The sequence below is a fragment of the Corvus kubaryi genome, unplaced genomic scaffold (assembly GCF_017639235.1).
Source record: "Corvus kubaryi isolate FWS band 111438036 unplaced genomic scaffold, C.kubaryi_AGA036_p1.0 37266, whole genome shotgun sequence".
Lineage (NCBI taxonomy): Eukaryota > Metazoa > Chordata > Aves > Passeriformes > Corvidae > Corvus > Corvus kubaryi.
The window spans coordinates 6,605,471-6,627,422 of record NW_024581081.1 but is presented as its reverse complement, the minus strand read 5'-3'; the positions used below and the strand labels follow the sequence as shown (position 1 = coordinate 6,627,422).

Below are 21,952 nucleotides of genomic sequence, written 5' to 3'. Positions count from 1 at the left end.
CATCTCACCAACTCTCAAATTAAGAGCTTTTTGTTCCAGTCCCACACGTCAAGTAATCTCTACTACCTTTTCCTTAAGCTTTCTAGTATTTCAGCACACTTAGAAGTTTTTACACTATGTTTTAACAGACAGTGGAAAAATTGTCCAACAAATATGAAGCAGGACAATGCAAAAAACCCCAAAGCAACAGCCCTACCTTCCTACTCTTTGTAACTACTTTTCTATTTATACATTAATTACTTTTCTATTTATACATTTAATAGTTTAATCTCTTTTGGAAATTATCCTCCGATTTATATTACATTAGTTTAATAAAACAACAGTGTACTGACAACAGCACCTTACTGAAGAAGTCCCAAAATGCTGAAAAATGTTAAGAGTGAGCTAAAGTGTCTGGGGCACTAAAAAGGTCCCATGAAAAGGCACTGCCCATACAGGTAGTACCCTTATTTCTGCTGGCTAGCTTTGCACTCCCAACGAAAATACTCCATTGAATATTTTACAGTGAATATCGACTTTGATTTTCCACATTACCCCTGTATGTATATGTAAATACATAAGTATTAAAAAAAAGGGGGGAAAAGCCCCAGAAAAAAATAATACATTTTGCAACATTTCCGGTGCAAACTTATTTTAAACACTATCTAAAGGAAATAGGACTTGCCTGATCTGCAAACTGTGTCATGTAGCGCTGTAATCTGGCCTGGTTGTCTGTCTGCTCACACATCTGCACCAGGATATCAAAGTCACAGTACTTCTCTGCTAAAGCAGCTGCCAACTGGTACTGTCCCAGGGACACTAAGTAACCAAGAAAAAAGAAGTTTCATCAAACAAGTTCATCTTCCTCTGAGACCAGAAAAATGAAAACAAGTTTCAAATGTTGCCATCAAGGAGATACTTACACGTTCCCAAAGGAATATTCCCCCACTGCACACATCTCCTGTGCAACATGCAAGCACACTGACCTACCACCTCTGTCCCACAGCACAAGAGGGAAGAAGGGAATACTAAATGGCACCAAGTCTTCTTTTTCTTCTGAAAGTTAGTATCATCTGCTATTTGCACTGGGGGAGGGAATTCCACCCATGACTTAACATCTATAATAACAGCCACTTAAATACACAAAGCAAAAACATAGCAGCCAAAGGCTTTTGAAAAAGAACAGGACAAATACAGACAATTTGGCTTGTATTAAAAAGATACTACTTAGAATCTTTCTTTTCATTCAGTTAAATATGTAAGAATTGGCAAAAGACTCAGTTTTGTTTGTAAGGAATTATGAACCTTAGATTGAACATATGATATAAAATGTATTCATAAGCTAACACAGCCCATGAATGTCAGGAAAATGAACAATGATAATTTATGAAACTTTTTTTAAGAATGCTCAAAAATTATCAATAGATTGTTCTACTTATATCATTTGCTTTAGTAAAAAAACCTAAACTTTCCAAAGTTACTAAAATGCATTTACACCAAATTATTTCCATTTTAAAAGAGAGCTTTTCTGTCACTTACTCATTGAAGACTTGACCACATTGGGTACAATTATTAAATAATCGATATTGAAAAAGTAACTATTCCCTGATAAATACTAAACAAGCTTTTGAGGCATATAAGTTTATCTCAACTCGCAACAATGTAAACATCTAGAACTCCATTTACAGGCTACTTTTAGAACAAGATAAAATCCTGCCAGGAAAATGTAACAAGTTAGTAGAAAAAAAAAAATTCAAGCAGCCACATGCCTAATAAGAGGTATGCACATGGAGTGCAGTCCTGGATGCAAACTTGTGATCTGCTTTTATTTTGTAATTATCTCATTAAATCATAAAACCAGTCACTTGTACTCTGAAAGCAAATGTGTAAAGCAAGCAGAATTCATATAGAGATCCCATCTACTCTATCAAATCTGTGCAATTTCCTCATTGAATGGACCATTTAATCTTTGTGCTAAAGAACACGGAGAGCACTTACGGAGAGGGGACAAGAGTTCGGATCTTTTCTGGATGTATTCCATTTCCACGCTGCTGTACCGCTCCTGATCGGCCAGGCGATCCACAGACTTCAGCTGAGCAACGTAGCCGTCCAGGAAGCAATCCAGGAGTGCCACCAGCTGCTCAGCCACGACGCTGCGGAGGTTGCTGTCCACCTGGGGATACACCACCTTCAGAATGATTCCGTGCTGACGCGTTATCGCCGTGCGGAGGCCACTGGACGCTTGGGAAAACAACACAGGGAACATTAAAGCAATAATCCAGTCACCACAGCAATCTATGGTAAAGTGTAAGAAAAACATTACTATGTATAATAAAAAAAAATACGAGGGAAAAAAGCTAATAAATGTTTTCATTTTGAAAATCATCGTAATACCATCATTGATCCACACCCCCAAAGAGCAACTACTCCCATCTACTTTTACATATTAAGTTGGGCCAAGATGTGGTAAACAAAAATCCGGAACTACGCAGATCTACGCTGCCAACTACCAATAGCAGCTCTTCTTCCAGAAGAAAAGAACTACTTGGACTATTTTAAAGCAAACTAAGAGAATACACACAAGGAAAAGGCAACTTCTGTTAGTCTGATTTGAACACTTTGATGTAGTTGTCAAAACAGAAGATTAAAAGAGTTTGCATGGGTCCTGCTATTCACAAGACTTTTGTCTTAGAAGCTCTAAACAAGTGTGTTTTGCATGTAGAGGCTACAAGGAAGCTTAAGCACCAACTGGAAAGTGCTTGCTTCTGAGAACATTTATTCTGATAATTTTTCACATTATTAAACCATCAAAACAAAACACATCTACGCAAGTCGAGAATCATCAGTCCTTTTAGAACAGTTATAGACCACATTTTATGATTTATTTTAATGTTATGTACCCCAAAGATCTGCCAGCCAGAACCGATGCATTAAAAAAAATATGAAAATTCTAAAGTTAGGTTTTTTTCCCCAAGCTTGTGGTTTTATAGCCAAATGTGCAATGCAAGTTTTAAAAAATTATCATCAATACTGGACAAACTAAGTGTTCATTGATTAATCCCATTTCATTCTCCAAATGAAAACTTCATTTTCACTTAGTCTACTGAAACCCTGTAGAAGCTTTTAATAGTAAGTTTAAAATTCAGACTGAAATTCATGTGTTCTGAAACTTATGAACTTGTAATAGTAGTTTCTCACCTGTCCATGGAATATATTCAGGTTCTCTTTCTGGAAGTTCTCCTGTTTTATATAAAGAGGCTCTAGACTGACGATACTGACAGGCAGCTTGTAGCATATCCTATTTAAAGGCAAGGATGTGAGCATTTTCAAGTCTACCTCAGTATACACAGACCATAAAAGATGTTGTCTTTTATAATTCTGTAATGTTCTTTAAATATCCACATTCTTTCTACACCACTTTCTCAGTTGTACAGAAGGGGACATACTGACTGAGCAAGAAACCTCAGTGGTCAAACACAAGCTCTTCACTCTTTGCTACATATTCACGACTTCACAGCTTCCAACAAAGCTGCAATTTCTCAAATTATCTTTAATGGTGGCTCAGGAGGAAAAGGAACGTCCCTAATTCTGCCCAAGGCTGTCTTTTCCTTTCTACTGTACTTGGACATGTGAAAAGCATATTCACTTTTCCTCTCATGTCAGTAACTTGGATGAGCTGCGCTGAACTTGTTCTGTGCTCTTCAGTGTTTATCTTCCCCTCCCACAAACATCTTGGTTAATGCAGTTCTGTACCTTAATGATGTTGTTCACATTGACAACTATTTGGGCCCACTCAATTGATTCAATAGGCACATCTTTCAGGATTTGTTCCTCCTCTTCTAATAAGCATTCAAAGATGGAATCTATCTGGGATACCTTGAAGACAGAAAGAAAAGTTACACTGAACACAAACATGTCCACTATCAGCTGATACCTGAAAGCCAATTTAAGAGCTGTATAGAAAAAGATGCACGTTACTTACTATTATAAACCACATAAATAGCCAAAAAATATTAAAAGTTATCGAGTACCCTAATGGATAATGAAATCACCAGCTTATGGCTCACACAATACTTAAGACTACAAAAAATGCCTTCTTTCTGGACTTAAATCTGACAGGGAAAAAAAAAAATCCTCATTTCTGAAGGCAACTCCATACACTTCCATTAAGCATATTCCTCCATCATCTTCTGGAATATTTGGCAGCAGAATGTTTGTTAGATAAAGTATACTGCTTAACAGATCTGCTTTAAAATAGCAGACTATTATTTCTATTTTCTTTTATATTTATTATTCTCCCTTAGCAACTATTGTTCTCTACAGTAAAAAACTTCCTAAGAATAAATGTTTTGTGCATAGTTCTTCTCAAGAAGGAAGAAAGAAATAAAGACAGAGCACTTGACTGGAACGTGGCATAAACTGAGAATTAACTTAGCTTGACTAATGTTAGAGAAGACAAAAATTGTAAGAGACTGAATAAATATAATTCCACCCAGGACAGCTCATCAAAGCAGCTCTCCTGTCTGGAGAGCTTTATACTCTTCAGTTCGTCCCTTAAAAATGGTAATTTAGCATACATCTTCTTATGTGTCAGAGAATTTCAATTGTTTTTTTAATTTCTTATCCATGTTGGAAATTGTAACAACTTTACTTCAGCTACAAGAAATTTGTCAGAATTCACGTTTCAGCTGCAGACACAAAACAGTACATACATTAAAGTGAGGAAAATACTACCACACCATCCCTATTTAAAGGGTAGTTGTGTGAAGTTGAATTAACTTCTACAGTTTCACAGGGAAGAGTTTCAAAGTACATTTCAACGCACTGTAACATTTACTACATGCAACACTATACAGTAATTCATGAATGACAGGTTTCTTACCTCCCTGAAGAACACATCAGCAGGGGTAAGGCTTGGAGGAACATCACACTCCCTTTTGTTTAATGCAATCAGTATAGCAGCATTCACTAGATCAGGCAGCCTAGAGTGGTGATTCTTGAGAACAATAGCTGCTGCCAGTTTCTCTGCATGCTCACAGAGCAACAGGCGAGTGGCCATCAGCATCCCTCGCACTGGAAAGCTGCCCAGACGTTCAAATGCACCAACCTTTCATTACAAAAAAAACCAAAACAAAACACCCCATGCAGTTTAAACTTTAGTGTTCTAGCAGAATCAAGACAAAGTAATAATCTGTGTGTGCTGATACCAAAAGAACAGTAGAATTTACCTGATGAAGAAACTCAATGAAGAAGGAGTGTGCTTTTGTCTTATCCTCTAGTTGATGAAGAAGAATGAGAGATGTGTTGCTGAAACCAGCTGCTTCTAAAAAAAAGTAAAATCTTAGATCAGAGCACTTGATATCTTCATTTCTGGGTAACTGTGTTTTTTGCCTTTGAAGTGAACTTATCTGTCAATTTTTACAGTAGTACCACACCGGTACTTTTTACAGTATATGCACACACATTTATATACTACTTACCATGCTCTTTTTAATCTGTTTTTTTAACTCTATCATAGCTGAAGTAAAGCTTTTAGAAGAATTAAAGTATCTTTAGATCAGTAATATTCTGAAGTACCCAATTTATTACGCTGCTAAAATAGCAGCTCATGAGCATATTCTAGTTTTAGTAGGATTCAGACTCAGATTTTTATCCTCATGGTGGACTAGCTATTGCTAAATTTATTATGTCCTAGACCACAGCTACTAGAAACTACAGTGCTAACATGCATTCAGATCTGACTGTGCATCCAGATTTTTTGTATATTCTAAGTGTAGTTAGAATATCAAGATAAAAAGCCTGGAAGAACTATCACTGAGCAAAATTAGCAAGACGATTTCCAAGAAGCTATCAATTTTCACTTCTGGCTTTAGTCAAGAATAACCACAGATAGGCTGCCAAATTAAAGTTGTTTCCGGAAATAAAGAGGATCTGATGCCTGACAGTTTCCATCTGGCTGCCACACAGAAACAACAACAGGAAACATCATCCATCTGTAAATATTTACATGAACTTTCAAATTAAGCCTCTACCCTGTAACTGGCAACTACTGCCTCGAGGTCCTGGGACCACTTTCAAATTAAAACTTGTAAGAGACACCAAAGCATGAACAAAGAAGTTTCTTGCTGAAAACATGTCTGCTTTAATCCTTTATGTACAACAAATACTCGTAAATCAATTTCTCTAGTCCTCTTTCAGGCAGACATAAATACCAAAGCCCCAGAAGAATAGGAGCTTGCTCTACCCAGGATCTAAGGTGACCAGAAGCTGTGCGGTCACACTGACAAAAGGGCTAAGAATGAACAAACAAACCCTTTCTCTTAACACATCTATTTTTTTAAAAATTATTCAAAACTACGCAAGGAATCATGGAAATACTAAAGTGACACCACCTGATCCTTGCACAAAGTACCCTTCTCAGAAATACGTTTTCCTTGCTGCTTGTGTTTACTACATGAAGTCAAGAACTAATCACAGCAGACTGCAAGTTTATCTGGTAGTATCAAAAGATGCATCTTTAAGTCTTTCTGCAAATGTATCTAGGGGTGGTAGAGGGCAAGAGACACCTATGCCTTCCTTGCAAAGCTTAAAGTATAATGTTATTTAGAATATTACGGATACTATTTCAGAAAAAAAAAAACAACCCAAAAAGCTCAAAAACCAACATATTACATTTACCTTCAGGTACAGATTCAGCCCATCTTGGATCAGAGGCAGGGTAGTCATCCATTAAGTCCACACTGATCTGAGTCACTGCCCTATCCAGCTCAGCATCAGAATCCAGATCTGCATTACTTGGGAAGAGCTCAATTACCATGCTTTGTGCATTGACTATATCTTTCCTGAAAGAAATGAAATAAAGTATGTTAAATAAAATCAACAGACAGGATTATAGAAGAAAAACCCCCTCAGTTAACAGGATTTTCTGATACACTTTTTGTGAAGTTTTTGATTATATACGTCAAGCATTGTTTGCACTCTCTCTAAATTACCTGTGGATAAAAGGTATTCAAATTCTTTAAAAGCAAGTAGGCTGCACAACTTATAAACCAAAAAAGCACAAGCCAGGAGTTAAGGCACACTTTATTTTATTACCTCTAGTATTATTATTATTTAAGAGAAAATACTCATCACACAGAGCCAAGTCTGGATGTGTCTGGTAGCTAAGTCACTAAATTTCAATTGCTTGTTTTAAAATTTTCTCATTTTCTCAATCACTCCCACTAATGGCAATAGAGCGGAAGCTTGTAAAAGCTCTCAGGAAAACACTTCAGCAAATATAATGCATTCTTTTTATTTCCTATAATTGCAAAGAATCCTTTCATTCATATCAATAAGTAAAAGAGCAAGAAGCAACCAAACATAGACCTTCAAGGTAGGAAGTTGTATTTCTATGTAAGAATTATGCCATATACACAAACCCCAGAGACTTGATTTTGTGACTAAAAAATTACAGTATTCTGACTGAGAAGGGATATTGTGATTCCAGTACTGGAAGTATTTATATTTTTCATGAAACTTTCAGTTTGAACACTTACATGACCACAGTGTCTACAAATTAAAAAATAAAACAAAGCCAGCAGTGCATCCAGAAATTGCACAAAGGTAAACTAAAGCAAAGGATACTTTTAAAAAATGGAATATACTGGATCTCCTACTAAAAAAGAAAGTCCCATCTTTACTACCCAGCAGGATGTGTTTCTAAGGAAATTACATGGGACCTTCTTCATATCATGAAATGCCCTCAGAAAGGGTCAACTTGATCTTTCCATGGAACCTCCTATTCCCTGTGAAGATCACTAGGTCTGTAAAGCTGCCAGTGCTCGCTGTATAACTGGTGGACTTTGCACTTCCAGTGGCTGCACAACCTTCCATTATTTGGTCTGCATCAACCCAGTGCCCATCTGGACCTGTTCTGTGCAAGATTGCTCCAATTATTTTACCATACTATTTTTTTCTGGAAAAAAATTCAGAATAACTACTATATACATAAAATTATTATTTTCTTCTGGCTTCATAAGTATAACCCAGATTTTTATCAAAATAACTTTCAACTTTCATACTGTTTCACACTGTTTTCTTTACTACCTCCCACTTCCTTCTGTTTCCAACTCCCTTGTGCACATCCTCAAAGACATGTTTGTTAACTGTGCTCTCAGACCACAGCTACTCCAGCTACCTTCAGCAGCACTTCTGTTTAATGACACTTCTGAATTCCTGCAGAATTTGTCTAAATTCTGTGCCTGTTTACAGATCTTGTATTGGTATCCTTTATTCTCTGTGCCTAATCCCCTTCAATATTTCTTACCTCACACGAAGCTCTATGTCAAAAGCTTTCCTACCTCTTGTTATCTCAAACCTCTTCATTCCAAGTTTTAAGACTCTTGAAGGAGATTAGTCCTAAGAGGGTTTGTTTTGTTTTTTAAATACATAAATATTGTAAACAATCCCCTCTAAATATAATTAATCTACAGATCTGTTTATCTCCTTTTTCCTCATTTTCCTCCTCTGTTTACATCACTCATCTCAACATCAAACCTTTCAGAAGCATCGCATGCCTCCCCACAGTCCAACTGCTTTTATCAGGATAGTTTGACAAACAGGGTATTTTTTTCCACTCACTCTTCCATATCAGCCAATCTAAAAAACCAGTATCATCCTGCCCAAGGTCTACCATACCAGTTAGTCTTCATGGTCATAAGCACATTCAAAAGTATTGCTGAAAAGAGCTAGGCAAATAAAAATGATGATGAAAAAGAAAGTTTTTTAACAACAAAACACCACTTAATAAAGATTAAAGCAGTCAAAATGCAAAGCTGAAAGTTGTTTCACTGGCACAAACATTCCCATAGAATTTACACAAAGTGACAAGTCATTGAGATTACAGAAGTCTGCTCCTTTCTAGCACATACCCTTTCTTCACTAGCCCAAGGCTTATTTAACACTTTCCTAATAAAGATATGTCACTAAAATAGCTACAACTAAAATAGCACAGGAGTATCCTAACCAAGACAATCTCTTACTCAAATATCAGAGTGTCTTCAAAACCAGCAAAGTCTCAAAAACGAAGTGCAATTTCTACCTGCAGTACTGTAGAAAAGCAGCTTTCAGTAATTTGGTCTTATCTTCTTGAGCTATAATTTCTAGCCTACTGGTTGCATCAAATGCAGGACTCTGAAAATGCAAAATAAAAACTTCAGCTGAAAGACAAATATTAGTCTTCATTATGAAATGAAAACAAAAATTTTAAGTAGTAACGACACAGATTTAAAATAAAATCACCACCTGGAAGCAGTTGTGTTTATTAAGTCAAACATAAACCTCTAAGATACCATACAATGAAAGTCACACAGAGGTTTGACCAAAATTCACACCATCTGCAAAGGAACTTACACCAATTTATTCTGCCCATCAGAATTTTTAATGATAATTATTTGAAGATTCAAACCCACCATTCTTCACAGAATTTAAAAGGTATTCCTGAGTACCATCATCCACAAAAATGGTCTAACTGCAGACAAACTTAACTAGAGACTAGTTTGTTAAGAAAAATACAGTTCCATCAGAGCAATCACACAAAGGCCTTCCACTAAAATACTAGTCAATAATAACAACTGACTATAGTGCTATATCAGGCTTAGTGATAGACAGCAACACACCTACATGGAAAAAAATGCAAATTTCATGGAAACCTCAACTGCGAAACATAGGAAAACAAAAAAAGCTACCCAAACTGGCGGATGTAAAAATTTTTACGTTTTGAAAACTGCCTTCATCACATGTGTTTAAGTCTCTATTTAAAAAAAAAAAAACAACTCTAAAACCCAAACAAGCCAGGATTTCCACAGTGAAAATTCGAAAGTGACATAAAAGACCACCTTATTTGTGCCCTGTTTTCCATCAGGCAAGCAAATAACCATTACCTCACTTCTTGGTCCAGCAATAGAAGAGGACAGGGCATCTTCAAGGTCTTCAGGAAGCACAGAAACATTTTCCCTGGACAAGATAGTGAGAAGTCCGCTTTTTTTGGCAAAGAAGATGGGAAGGCTATTACAGGAACCTGCTCCTAAAATACTATCTCCTAAAATGAGGAGAGGGAAAAAAAAAGCAAGCACATAAAGACCCCTTTATTTTAAAACCAAAATGTAAGTTTCATAGACAATTATTACTTTTTGTCATTAACCAACCAACAGTACTTGCTTACTGCACCTGACTTAGAGATTGTGGAACTATTTCCTACTCTAGACATAGACTTCCAGATAATGCAAGTGTTTAAAAAAAAAAAGAAAAAAGGAAGAAAAGAAGAAAAAAACTCAAGATTCTGTTAATTCAAATTCTACCTAAGGACCGATGTCCCTGCCCTACTTGAAAACACCTCTGAAGGTCATGTATGACATACTTAGAGACATCTGACACTGAGTTAACTTCAAGGAAAGAATCAACCCACAGTGAATATTAGGAAAAAGAAAAACAAGGAAAAAGCCCCACAGGCAAACCCCCCATCCTCTCACATACCAAGAATAGGGATCTGCTTCATTTTCATTTAAAACACTGTAAAGTAACAATACTGGATGTCACATCAGCACTTCTCCATACACTCATGAGAAATTCCCAACTTGAAACATTTAATACAGGAGCACAAGTATGACACTGCTCTCTCAGATATCTAAATACCCAGAAGGTATCAACAAACTGTGATTCCCCTCCACAGCACGTTACCTTGTATGCCAAATATGATTTTCTCCTGTGGTAAGGAGATTCTGCCAGTTCCAGTAGAACAAGCAAACACTTCATCTTCCTTATAAAGGTAAGCAGCATGGCTGAAGTAATCTGGGACTACCAGGCAGCACAACACTTCATCTTCTGACTGAAAGTGTTAAATACGAACAGTAACACATACATAATCAATACCTTAAACACTTAAAATTTTAAATGCTAATCCAAGCTGCCTGAACTTGTTTTAATTTTATCAATGAGATATGGCTGTAACTTAAACCTAAAAACCTAAACAAAATGGCTTTTAATTTGCCTTAAAATTTTAGATCCTGGGGTTTTTTTTCCCCTTTTGTATGCATTATATTCTCGTTAATTTCACATGGAGAGATAAGTAAACAGATCAATTATTCTACAGTTTTCACACTCTTCTTCCACCTCTGAATTTTAAGATGCCAGGCAGTGGGGACAGGAGGAAGAGTGGAAGAATTTTACCAAAGAAATCCAATGCCCAAGTTTATGCTTCCAGAAGACACAGCACAGACAATGTATTCCGAGCAAGCCAGCTACCTAGCAAGGACCAAACCACAGGTCTCTTAATTTCTTATCCTGCAACAAGAGTCTCAGAGTTTGAGATCTGTTCTAAATGGGTTGCAAGAGCACACGACAAAATCGCTCTGTAGAAACTTTCACAGACAGCACAAAAATTAAAATAAATTTGTAGGAGTCAGATTATTTTTGAGGGTTTTATGTTATACCTTAAAATGCAAAGTCTAAACTTTATATACAGTTAGTATTAAACAGTAAGAGATGCTGGTACACATTTTCCTCAGAGTATTACAAATACATACTTCCAAGAGAAACTGATTTTCCTTTAGCCAAAAATCTGACACATGATTTATGTACAGGAATACTCTGAAACACTGAGCTTCCTCAAGTCAGTATCAGAACCTCCATTACCTGAAAAGATGGATTATACTGTGTGACCTCCACAACAACATCATCAGACATCTGGTAGCCTTTATCTTCTACTGTTATCAGAGTGTAGTAGACAAGACACGGACGATCGCCAGGATGCCATGCGGCAGCAAGTATGACCAGTCCATCACTATTCAACAACAGGTATCACACCATTGAGAGATGATTACTATATATTTTACTTGCTCAAACACTACCACTCAAAAAAAAAAAAGATATCTAAGTACAATCTCAACTAGATACTTTCCCATCTTTTTTTTTTTTAGAAAGAAAAACTATACTATTTGTTCTTCCAAGCTACTTTATTAACAGTATTCATACCGCAGTACAAAACTGAACCAAGCCAGTTGTAATTTTATGTAACTAAATCAAATGCTAGAGATATGGAATTCTCTGCATCTGCTGGAACAAGTTACAGTTGCTTATTTTTTGTCCTTGTAAAATCAAGGCAAAACAAATAAACCTGATAAAATGACACTAAAAAAAGTGAACGGAATTATTATCAGGTAAAGGATTTGTAATGCCTAAAAAGATAGTGATAGCATGAAATATAGGATAACTTAATTACCTAACATAGGTGCTTATTTAACCACAGTGCCACTCCAGCAAAATTAAATTGCAATTTACTTATATGAAGTTTTTGCAGGAAAACAGAAGAGATTTATCTCACTAATGAAGGCCTTACCAGATGCAAGTGTACTTCCTTACCGATTCTGCTGCAAATCCATGTATTGTATATTTACTCCTCCCTTAATATCTTCATAGTTACTTTCAGATCCCTAAAAAAATAAATACATCTGTTGTGTAATTGTATATAAACAGGCTATCAATTAAAACCAACACACTAACCCCTTCCAGTTGGGCTGGCTCTTACCCAAATTGCATCTGTGATATGTTCTTTAAGGATCCTGTTGATATCCCAGCTGAGAATGTAACGTTCTGATGAATCATCAATCTCCCATTTGTTTAGATTTGAACTTGTAAGCATGTAAAAGCTTGATCTCTCTCTATCCCAAAGAACACTAGAAATCTGCATTTAACAAATGAAAAAGTGAAAAGGTTAAAGCAAAGCCTTATTATCTGGATAGAATAATCTAAACTGCTCTCAGTCCATAAAAAGAGTCACTTCCTTGGGCAATTACGCAAGTTGCATTCAAGATGAGCATTATGGTAACTTCCAAGAAAAGTCTTATTTTAAAATAACATCTATACTAAATACATTTCTCATAATTTCTGCCAGCTTCTGCAGAGTTCATTGACAAAACTCAACCCAGTCATCAACCCTTGGCAGTGCTAAATCAGAAAAGAAGAATTTACAGGCTGGTTCCTTCAAGTAGTGATGAGGCTATCACTAGAAAGGGGTAGGATATGCAACCATGGCATATTCCCCAGGAAGGACTACTACTCCAAGTCGTCTCCTTTTATTCAGAGTTGAAGAGGAAGCCAGCATTTGCCTTCACAAAACATACAGATTTATTTAGTTTCTCTCTTTGATTCAAATTTCAAAGAAATGTAAGTAACATAAATGAACTGAGTCTTGTCTTTTTTGTCATCACACATCCTTATACAATCTTTTCTTTTTCCTGTCTTAAACACAGAGCCTAGGAATTACAGAGAGAAATTAAAGAAGATGAATGTTTCTCAAGCTTACCACAGCATCATTTCCAGGAGACAATATACCAAGGAGAGAAGAAACCTTTCTACCAATTCCAGAAAACATGCCCTGCCCCTGTGGCAGGGCATGCTGATGAATCTTGCCAGAACTATCAGGTATCAACCGGACTAGCTGACCTCTGGAAGATGACAAAATAAAGCTTCCTCCCTAAAAAAAAGAGAAAGGAACTACATTAAAAAAAATAAAAATCACATTCTTGAAAACTCTATTGTCAGCTAAAATTCTTTATGTCAGCTCATACGGGTAAACACTGAACAAGACACAAGGCATCCTTAGAAAAAGACGAACAGAACTAATCTCTCGCATAATTCTTGGAATCTAATGACGAGAAATAGTGTTACCTTCACGACATTTATTATAGATTTAAGACTGATAAAGTTGAGCGTGCATTTTCATCTTTAAACTATGAATAAAACCCATATTTTAATATAAATCATACTGGTTTACCTTTACTGCTCTGAGGAAACTGCACAAAGAGCCTCCAAAGTCTGTGAAAGTGTCTGTATAGGATCCTTCATGTGCGAGATTGGGCCAGTAGCGCACAGAACCTTCACTGGTAGCAACCATTATTGCCAGAGACTTGAAGTGAAAAAGTAATTAACAGAACAGGCAAGATAAGAATAATCATCATCATCATCAGATTGCAGCTTTAACTAAAACATGTCATTTTACATATCAAGACTGTGGGTGACAAAGACACGAGAAAGTAGTAAATACATATGGATGCACTCTGATGAACCTGGAACTGAATCACAAAACCATTCTGCAGCACAACTTAATTTGTGCAGGGAATGTTATACTCACTTATTTTGCTAATGAATACTTCTAGTGGTTCTTGTTCCTGATAATTCAGGGTCTGCTGCTGAAATGCTAACAAAACTTACAGTTATAGAACAGAAAAGAGCATGTGGAGAATTACAGATGCCAAGAGTTAAAAGCTGCTATGGCAGACTTCAAATGCAGACTATAATTTAACAAAGAAACTGCTCTAGTGTCTTTAAAAGAAATATCAAATCGCATGGTGGCTCTTCTCTTCAAAGGCATAGGCCTAAAGTGTAACTCAGGAAATCACAGATACCAAATTAAAAGCATGAAGCAAGAGACTGTGTTCAGGTAGATTTAGATGAAAGCATTGTACTTAATCTACTGGTTGTTAAAAAAAAAAGCAAAAACCACAGAACAATAGAAGAATTGTAGCTGGAAGTTGTTGTTGAGTTCCTTGGAATTTTCTAACCAATTTTTTACCAGACACTGACCTTCAGTTCACAAGCCAAAGAAAGATGAAATTTAAAAACACAATAAATAAAATACTAGGTTTAGGTGTATTACTTCCTCTTAAACGTCTTTGGATATGACTAAGTCAGAACACTTCAGGTTTTACAAGATAATCCCAAAATACTTTTTTTTATGATCTGGAAGTGTAACACAACAGCAGATCAAAAGAAAAGAACCTATTACACATTCTGTGCTGCTGCTTACTTCAAGGACAACTTCTTAGCTGGTTTTATTAGAGCATCGCATAAATTAACTGAAATCTACACCCAAGCTGAAAATGAGAGGTTCTTTTCATGAATAAAAAGATGTACCAGGCACATTAACACACTTTCAGAACACAACTGATCTCTGAACCTCACCCTCTAGCACAGTAACTTACAAAAAGCCACTTAAGAAACCAATCAGTCAAGACAGGTTAAATCTGTCCTCCCAGTGTCAGCTTCCTTATAAAGACCAGCCAAGGGAGGGTGCTGGTGTTTGCCTCTCAGCTATGGATACTGGGAATTAATCCACTGAACAACAGTGTTCAGCCAACATTTAAATTGCACTTGGTCAGACCCCAGGTTTGATTGCCTTGATGTTGTTAACCCACCACCTCCTAGTTTACTGTATTTTTGTTTGTTATGAAAGCATGTCAAGAAATCCTTAGGAAAACTATTATTTAATCTGATCCTGTGAGATGCACATGGTGCAATTTAAAAGGACGAGCAGAATTTTGTTTACTTCAACGATTATTTATTGCCAACTATCAATTCTGACCTTTTGAATAGATAGCATACCACCAAATGTTTTAAAATACTTGGAATATATCCTTTTGATAAAAAAAGGATATATTCAAAGTTATTCTACAGGTGCTTTTAAACAATAACATTTAAAATTTGATCACCTGCAGAGAAGGTGCTTCACCTGAAGAATTGAGACAAGATATAGCTACTAAACTAGAACTCCACTGGAAGTCACTGGGTGGCAGCTGCAATTCCTTGCAGAGAGATAACTGGAAGAAAGAAAGAGATGTCATAATAAATATGAGACTGAAAGAACTTATTCCTCTGCCAGAAGATCTTTAGACTTTTTGACCCAGCTAAAAATTACATTTCAACTAACCCAGGCACTGTGTAAGGGAACCAAAAATGTCACAAAACAATTTCAACAAGGTTGTCACAACCAGCAAACAGCTAAATAACATCTAATGGTACCTTTTCAAACATCACTGGTTTTCTTTAATTATTTCTGAATGTTTCTCACAACACTACAATATTGAATTATTTCTATCAGGGATTATTTAACTATTCCTTGTTACAACAGTCTAAAAAAATTAAACTAGAAGTACTTGAGAAAGCTTATTAGGTACTAACAGAGTAGAGAGGGGAAACACTTCTCACTCCCCTACACCCTTGAAGTTAAACAACCAGAAAAATTTTAATCCCTTGAAAAATCTCTCCAAGTGCCAGAATGTGCATACCTGACACTCCCCTGTAAGAGCAGGACCTGTATAATTAACATACACTGCCCTGATTGAAAGATACTGATTTTGTAACTACAGTTTTTCTCTGACCATCACTGAAAAAATACTGAAAGAAACACTGTCCAGAGGGGATAAAAAAATTCTTGACCTAAGAAATCTAGGTGAAACATATGTTTAGTACCTCTGAAATTAAATGTGCTTTTGGGGTTTTTTGCAAGTTGAAAATTGGTCCCAGAATAATCTAAACCAATCCGTAACATATCAACTAGATTTTAATTATCAAAAAAAGCTTTATCAAGACTATCTAACCTAAGAGCCACACCTATTAAAATACAAAGAATTAATCTTAGTGTCAAGGTGACAATTAAAGCAGAAGCGAGGAATATAAAAATTATAAGATGTCTCAAAAGCTTGAGTTTCAGTTACTGTTAGCATGACTTCCTATTAATCCTGCTGCTTTTCGGGGAAACCAGACAAAATCCAGTTGAAAAAAACCCCAACCCCATAATTGTATAAGCAGTTCAAATAGCATAAAATATACTTGCTTCCATCTTGACCTTTCAGTTACCTTAGCTACTGCAGACTGACCAATCTTCCAAATAATCAGCCTCTCTTTATGAACTAGCCAGGCCCATCCACTTTCATCCACTTGAACGCTCAGCTGGTCATCAGCTACATAAAAAAGTAATTTTCTTAAAGCATTCAGATGTTTAAAACACTGCACAGTAACCTCTAAACCAATAAACATTCATTCTTACATGAAAATAACAAATACTTACAGTTAAATTAGTTTCCATGTTAGAATTTCCTTCTATTTGATTAACATATGAAATTACTACACTTAGCTTAAAAATCCATTCAATAAACCCTCAACTTTTGAGAATGAAAAGACAACCCTAAAACCCATTTCCACCTATTTAAGAGCTGATTATAACAGCCTTGTAAATCGCTCAACAATTGTTAAGATTATTTTTAAGATACATATTTGGTTCCTCTTATATCTACTATAAAGGGAAAACTTATCCATAGAGAAAAAATTGCTTAGGAGACCAATTTCTTGAATTCAGGGAAAGGCTTGTATCACTGGGGCATTTGGAGGAGAAAACAAATGGGAATTGAAATAAAGAAAAAAATAAAGCATTCACTCTAGGACACAGCAGAATCAAAACAAGTAAAAAAGACGAGAAAGAACCAATAAGTAAAAGTTACTAAAAACCTAATATTGGCTTTCTTTATAACCTTGGCTTTTTACAAAAAATTGCATAAGCAGCACCTGAAGGATATTTCCATACATTCACACCCACATGGGTATTACTGTAATTATTGTTACATAGATAACCAAGCTGGATTCAAAGCAAGGCACAGACATTTTAGCTTCCCCTGTAAAGTCACTATTTCAATGGCATCAATGACATGTCATGACTTCTCTCACTTGTCAATTTTCATTGAAAAAATAACATCAATTTTTACCATCAGCCTTCTTCAGGGCTTCCATAACCTTAACAGGCAGAGAGGATCCAAAAGCTTTAACATCATAGTTAATAGTCTCACTTGCTGTAGGAAGCTGGATAACTCTGGTAGGAGTCGCTCTTAAACAAAATAAAAAGTTACAGTTAACTTTTTATTGCTTCTTCATAAGTTTCAGCATACATTTACTTCATCAGTATGTATTTAGAAACAGATTTGTGTAAAATAAACATGCTTCCTCTGGCAACACCACCTAAAGCAATAATTTGGTGGCTTCCTTACAAGTTGCTAGCTGTCATCAAATTGTTTATTTTTAAAGAACTGATTTTGAATGTGCATTACTTCACCAGCAACAAGCTCACTGTTCAACTTCTCTACACTCTGGTTATCTACAGAATAAAGACATTCACAATGTCAGGAGAAGCTTAGCACAAGCTCTTCCCCGACTGCACCGCCTACTTCCATCCCTAGCTCTGGCACTGCTGGGCAGTACACACACTGCAACACTTTCAACACCCATGGCAGCTTGGATCCACCAGCACTTCTACCACCCTTAGTTTGCTGTGAAGACTGCAGTTCTTATCTGTTTCACAATATCATTTACAAAAGCTGCTTTGCATCTTTCCCCACCTTCTCTCTCTGGGACAGCATATATCTGTCTTGTCTTTTGAACACAATTAGGTGGGCAAATTTCTCTGCTTTTAGAAGTCAATGCCCTCTTTTTATTTCTCCTCACAAGTAAAATGATGCCTCAGACCTCCCAGAGTGAAATGGAAAAGCTAGAAGAGAATCCTGACACCCACTGTGCAAAAATTATTATGCAGACCTGAAGTAAAAGTTCCCCAAAACTGAACATGGGCAATCCTCTTTATCTTACCAACACAACTAATAGCTGCTCCTGAGGAAAGAGAGTAGGAAGCCTGAAACTGATCTGGAGCTCATGCTGTATTTCAGTTTTGATTCGCAGGGAAGGGAGTAGACAGGAAGCTGGGGAGAGGGGTGGGTGGGTGTGCAATGCCTGAACTTTGACTATTTTATCTTTTTAAATAAGGAAGTTCTTACTATTTTCATATATCACACATCACACAGGGATATATTTGAGGAACCCTCGAATTCAAAACCTAGTAAGAGGTATTCATAACGCTGAACACGTTATGTACAGTACTATAACGTAACCCACACTGGTTCGAGCACCTAACAACGAGGCCGGGTGTGCGGCGAGGGGCGGGACTCACCGCGCCGAGAGGGAGCCGCTCCTCCGCGTCGCCGGCGAGAACAGCACCGGGGAGGCGGCTGCCGCCACGACGGGCAGGCCCTTCTTGCCGCCCGGCCGGGAGAGAGGGCTGGGCGCGGCGCTGCCGAGGGCTCTGCGGGCCGACCCGCCCGGGGTCCGCGGGGAGTTGGGAGCCGACGGGAACATGGCTGTGGATGCGGCAGCGACGCCGGCCCCGCACTCCCGCCAGGCGCCCGCTGAGCGCGTCACCGCGGGGCGGGGCCGCGCGGGAACCGCCGGGAGCCGAGCGGGACTGGCAGGAGCCGAACGAAGCCGAGTTTGGCCGGGCGGAGCCGAGCGAGACCAGAGAATCTGGGAGGAGCCGAACGACGGCGGGTGGAGCCGAACGGAGCCGAACAGAGCCGAGCGCATCCGAGCGCGCCGCGGCCTCTGCCGGGGAGCGGCGGAAACCCCGCGGCAGGTGTCCGGCTACTCCTGCAGGACAGCGGGCCTGGCCTCCCGGCGGTGGATGGCACACAGGGTGCTCCTCAGCGGTGCCAGCCCTCAGCGCCAAACTAAAACACGGTCCTCTCCCTCGGATAGTCCTGAATAGATGCGTGATCCTCCGGGACGCTCCCAGGAAGATTCACAGGGCTGGGTTTGGGAACCATTCTTCACCGAGTTCATGCGGTTAGCTGAAGCAGGGAAAGGCTGGATGTGCTCAAAAAGCAGCTGTTCAAAGACCATTTGGAAGGACGTATTTCCCACTAAGAGTTGCCTTATCTTCAAAATAGCCTGTGCATACCTGTGTTTGTCCCCAATTTTCTAATTAAATAAATAAATACACGAAACCATATTCCATGCAAACCTTGGTATGTTTCACATCTATAGTATGTAACAACCATGCTCTACAGCTATTCTATGGTGTAGAAATAGATTTTAGCTTTCAAGGGGAGCTAAATTTTCCTCACTAAAAGAAAATGCTCAGTGGCATTGGTTTGCATGAAAAAGCTTTCTGAAGGTAGGTATGTACCATCCACTTGGGGAAAGAATTGATTTGTATCTGTATTGTCAACAAAGCCAATCAGTTAATATAAAATTAACTAAAAATAGAGTACAAAAAAAAAATCCCAGAACTTTTCAAAAATGTGTTCTTTGATAATAGATTCAGGACTGTTAGGCTTTCTGTGTGGATTGTGGTCCAATGTGACTGAACCAAAACGGAGATGAGATAAACTTGAGATGGTTCATCTGGCAGGACTAAGTATGAGGCACCTGTCAGTGTCAGTGCTTTGTTTTTTTCATTCAAATCATCTCATTTGGCTTTGATTTTATGTGAAAAGCAAAATACCAAAATTTATGGGGCTCCACTATGCTGTTACATTAACATAGTATCCTAGTATCCTTCTATATAGCCTTCTTTATACATATGATGCTAAATCATCATGTTACTGTCACTTCATCAAGAAAAACAAACAAAGCAAACCAGGAAATGCACATACAAACAAACAAATATGGAAAACTCTGGAAAAAAATTCAAGCTGACATCCACATTTCTCAACATTTATGATGGTGATATTCAAATTATTTTAAAAAATGAAAGCTCGTCTTCACAGCTCGTTCCTAAAATATTTTAAATGATGCAGCATGAACAGTTGTTTTTTGCTGATTGAACCCCATCTATACCCAGCTACACTTCCTTAGGGAATTAGTTGGCTTCATTTTGCTGTCCCAGCCCTGTAAGAGCTCCATCTTCAGGATAGAGATAGAACTTAACATTCAAATTCCATTTTCAACACAGAAATAATTTCTACTGATAGCAGTTACAGACTTAACCAGTTCTTGACCGTCCCATAAATATCCCAAGGGGTCTTTTGAGTGGTTCTAACTCGAATAAAGTCTGATATCCAGTGTACCTGTTATGGTAAACACTTCCCTTTCTGTGGACTACAGCTTTTGTGTAGCTTTTCACACTTCTCCGTAGGCTGTAACACCTGCCAGGACAACTAATGAACAAAAGAGGTGAAACACTCAATCAGTTCAGCTGCAAATAACTCCTGTAACCAATGTAAATACAGGAATAAAGGGGCTCATTGAACCTTACATAAGGAGAAATTACATGAGTGAGGATTACAGATTCAAACCCCTCTAAATACATTAACTGGTAGACAACACTGAAATTAAACATTGGGTCTGGAGTATTTCTGGCATATCTTTAGTACAACATATGTTTCTAGGCAAACTATATCTGAAGATAAAATTACATCTGGACATAATTTTATTTCCATTCTCTAATGTTTTCACTATATTCCACAAGGTGCCATTAATGGCACTAACATTTTAAGCTTGCCCAGCACTAGGTACTTCAGCTATTGCCAATATGGTCTTCCAGCAACAAGTTTTCCTAGCATAGATGAGTTTTAATGTGACCTGAGAAGTTTCTAGCTTTTTAAAATCACCTTGTGAGGTTTTGCATCTTCAGAGATTCTATTGAAAGAGACTCTTCAATTAGAAACATGAGGCAAACTCTTCACTGCCAAACATATCCCCCTGCAGTTATTCAAATTAATGTAATGCTGCTATTTTACTAGGTGTCCTTTAGAAGGTTGTTTACCAGTTGTTTCTAATAAAGTAGTTAGGCAAAACTCATGATTTCTATCACTGAAATTTAATTAACAATACAAAACTTACATATGCCTTTAAAAAGGACAAAAACATATAAGGGAGGCCATGTTCTTTCAGATGTCATCTTAGAAAGGAAGTGAAACTAAAGAAATGGGAAAATAGAAAAGGGAAGAAAATCCATGCAAATTTTAGATTTTCCTATGCTGACTTCAAATAGTAATACACTTCCTTTATCCCTATGTAAAGTCAGTATTTTTGTTTGGTTGCCTTTTTTTCATGTTGGGTTGGTTGTTTTATTAAAGAGCTTTCCTCCAACTCATGCTTTCATACTCTCTAAAATGTGGTTTTATATGTAATTCTCTACAGGAACTGTAGATGGGGATCATAATCAAGTTCAGAACACAATCACATTTCGGAACAAATGGTAACTGGAAGGACAGTGCAGTGGAAGTCACAATTTTCACAGTGTGTTAGTGTCATGCATTTTTTGAATCCCAGCATTTTAAGACTACTGACAAAGCAGAAAACACAAAAGTTCCTTGGAAAGAGAGAGACAATGATA

At 37.4% G+C, this 21,952-nt stretch overlaps 1 protein-coding gene across 2 annotated transcripts in view; it reads right to left on the bottom strand.

Moving 5' to 3' along the window:
* NUP133 (nucleoporin 133) overlaps positions 1-19,032 on the bottom strand; it is a 30,018-nt gene extending 10,986 nt beyond the window's left edge. Inside the window, exons 1-19 of one of the 2 annotated variants that reach the window (XM_042025236.1) lie at positions 18,788-19,032; positions 17,556-17,674; positions 16,654-16,757; positions 15,507-15,614; positions 13,793-13,924; positions 13,322-13,492; positions 12,545-12,700; positions 12,379-12,449; positions 11,653-11,800; positions 10,699-10,846; positions 9,903-10,060; positions 9,062-9,153; positions 6,658-6,821; positions 5,208-5,299; positions 4,862-5,086; positions 3,733-3,855; positions 3,178-3,277; positions 1,978-2,220; positions 665-798 (exon numbers count right to left, since the gene is read on the bottom strand). In XM_042025236.1, coding sequence (XP_041881170.1) covers positions 665-798; positions 1,978-2,220; positions 3,178-3,277; positions 3,733-3,855; positions 4,862-5,086; positions 5,208-5,299; positions 6,658-6,821; positions 9,062-9,153; positions 9,903-10,060; positions 10,699-10,846; positions 11,653-11,800; positions 12,379-12,449; positions 12,545-12,700; positions 13,322-13,492; positions 13,793-13,924; positions 15,507-15,614; positions 16,654-16,757; positions 17,556-17,674; positions 18,788-18,972 — 2,673 coding nt within the window. In that variant the 5' untranslated portion in view covers positions 18,973-19,032. Of the gene's footprint in view, positions 1-664; positions 799-1,977; positions 2,221-3,177; positions 3,278-3,732; positions 3,856-4,861; positions 5,087-5,207; positions 5,303-6,657; positions 6,822-9,061; positions 9,154-9,902; positions 10,061-10,698; positions 10,847-11,652; positions 11,801-12,378; positions 12,450-12,544; positions 12,701-13,321; positions 13,493-13,792; positions 13,925-15,506; positions 15,615-16,653; positions 16,758-17,555; positions 17,675-18,787 lie in introns of both variants that reach the window. The other variant, XM_042025235.1, reaches the window with a different exon arrangement.
* Positions 19,033-21,952: the final 2,920 nt, after the last annotated feature.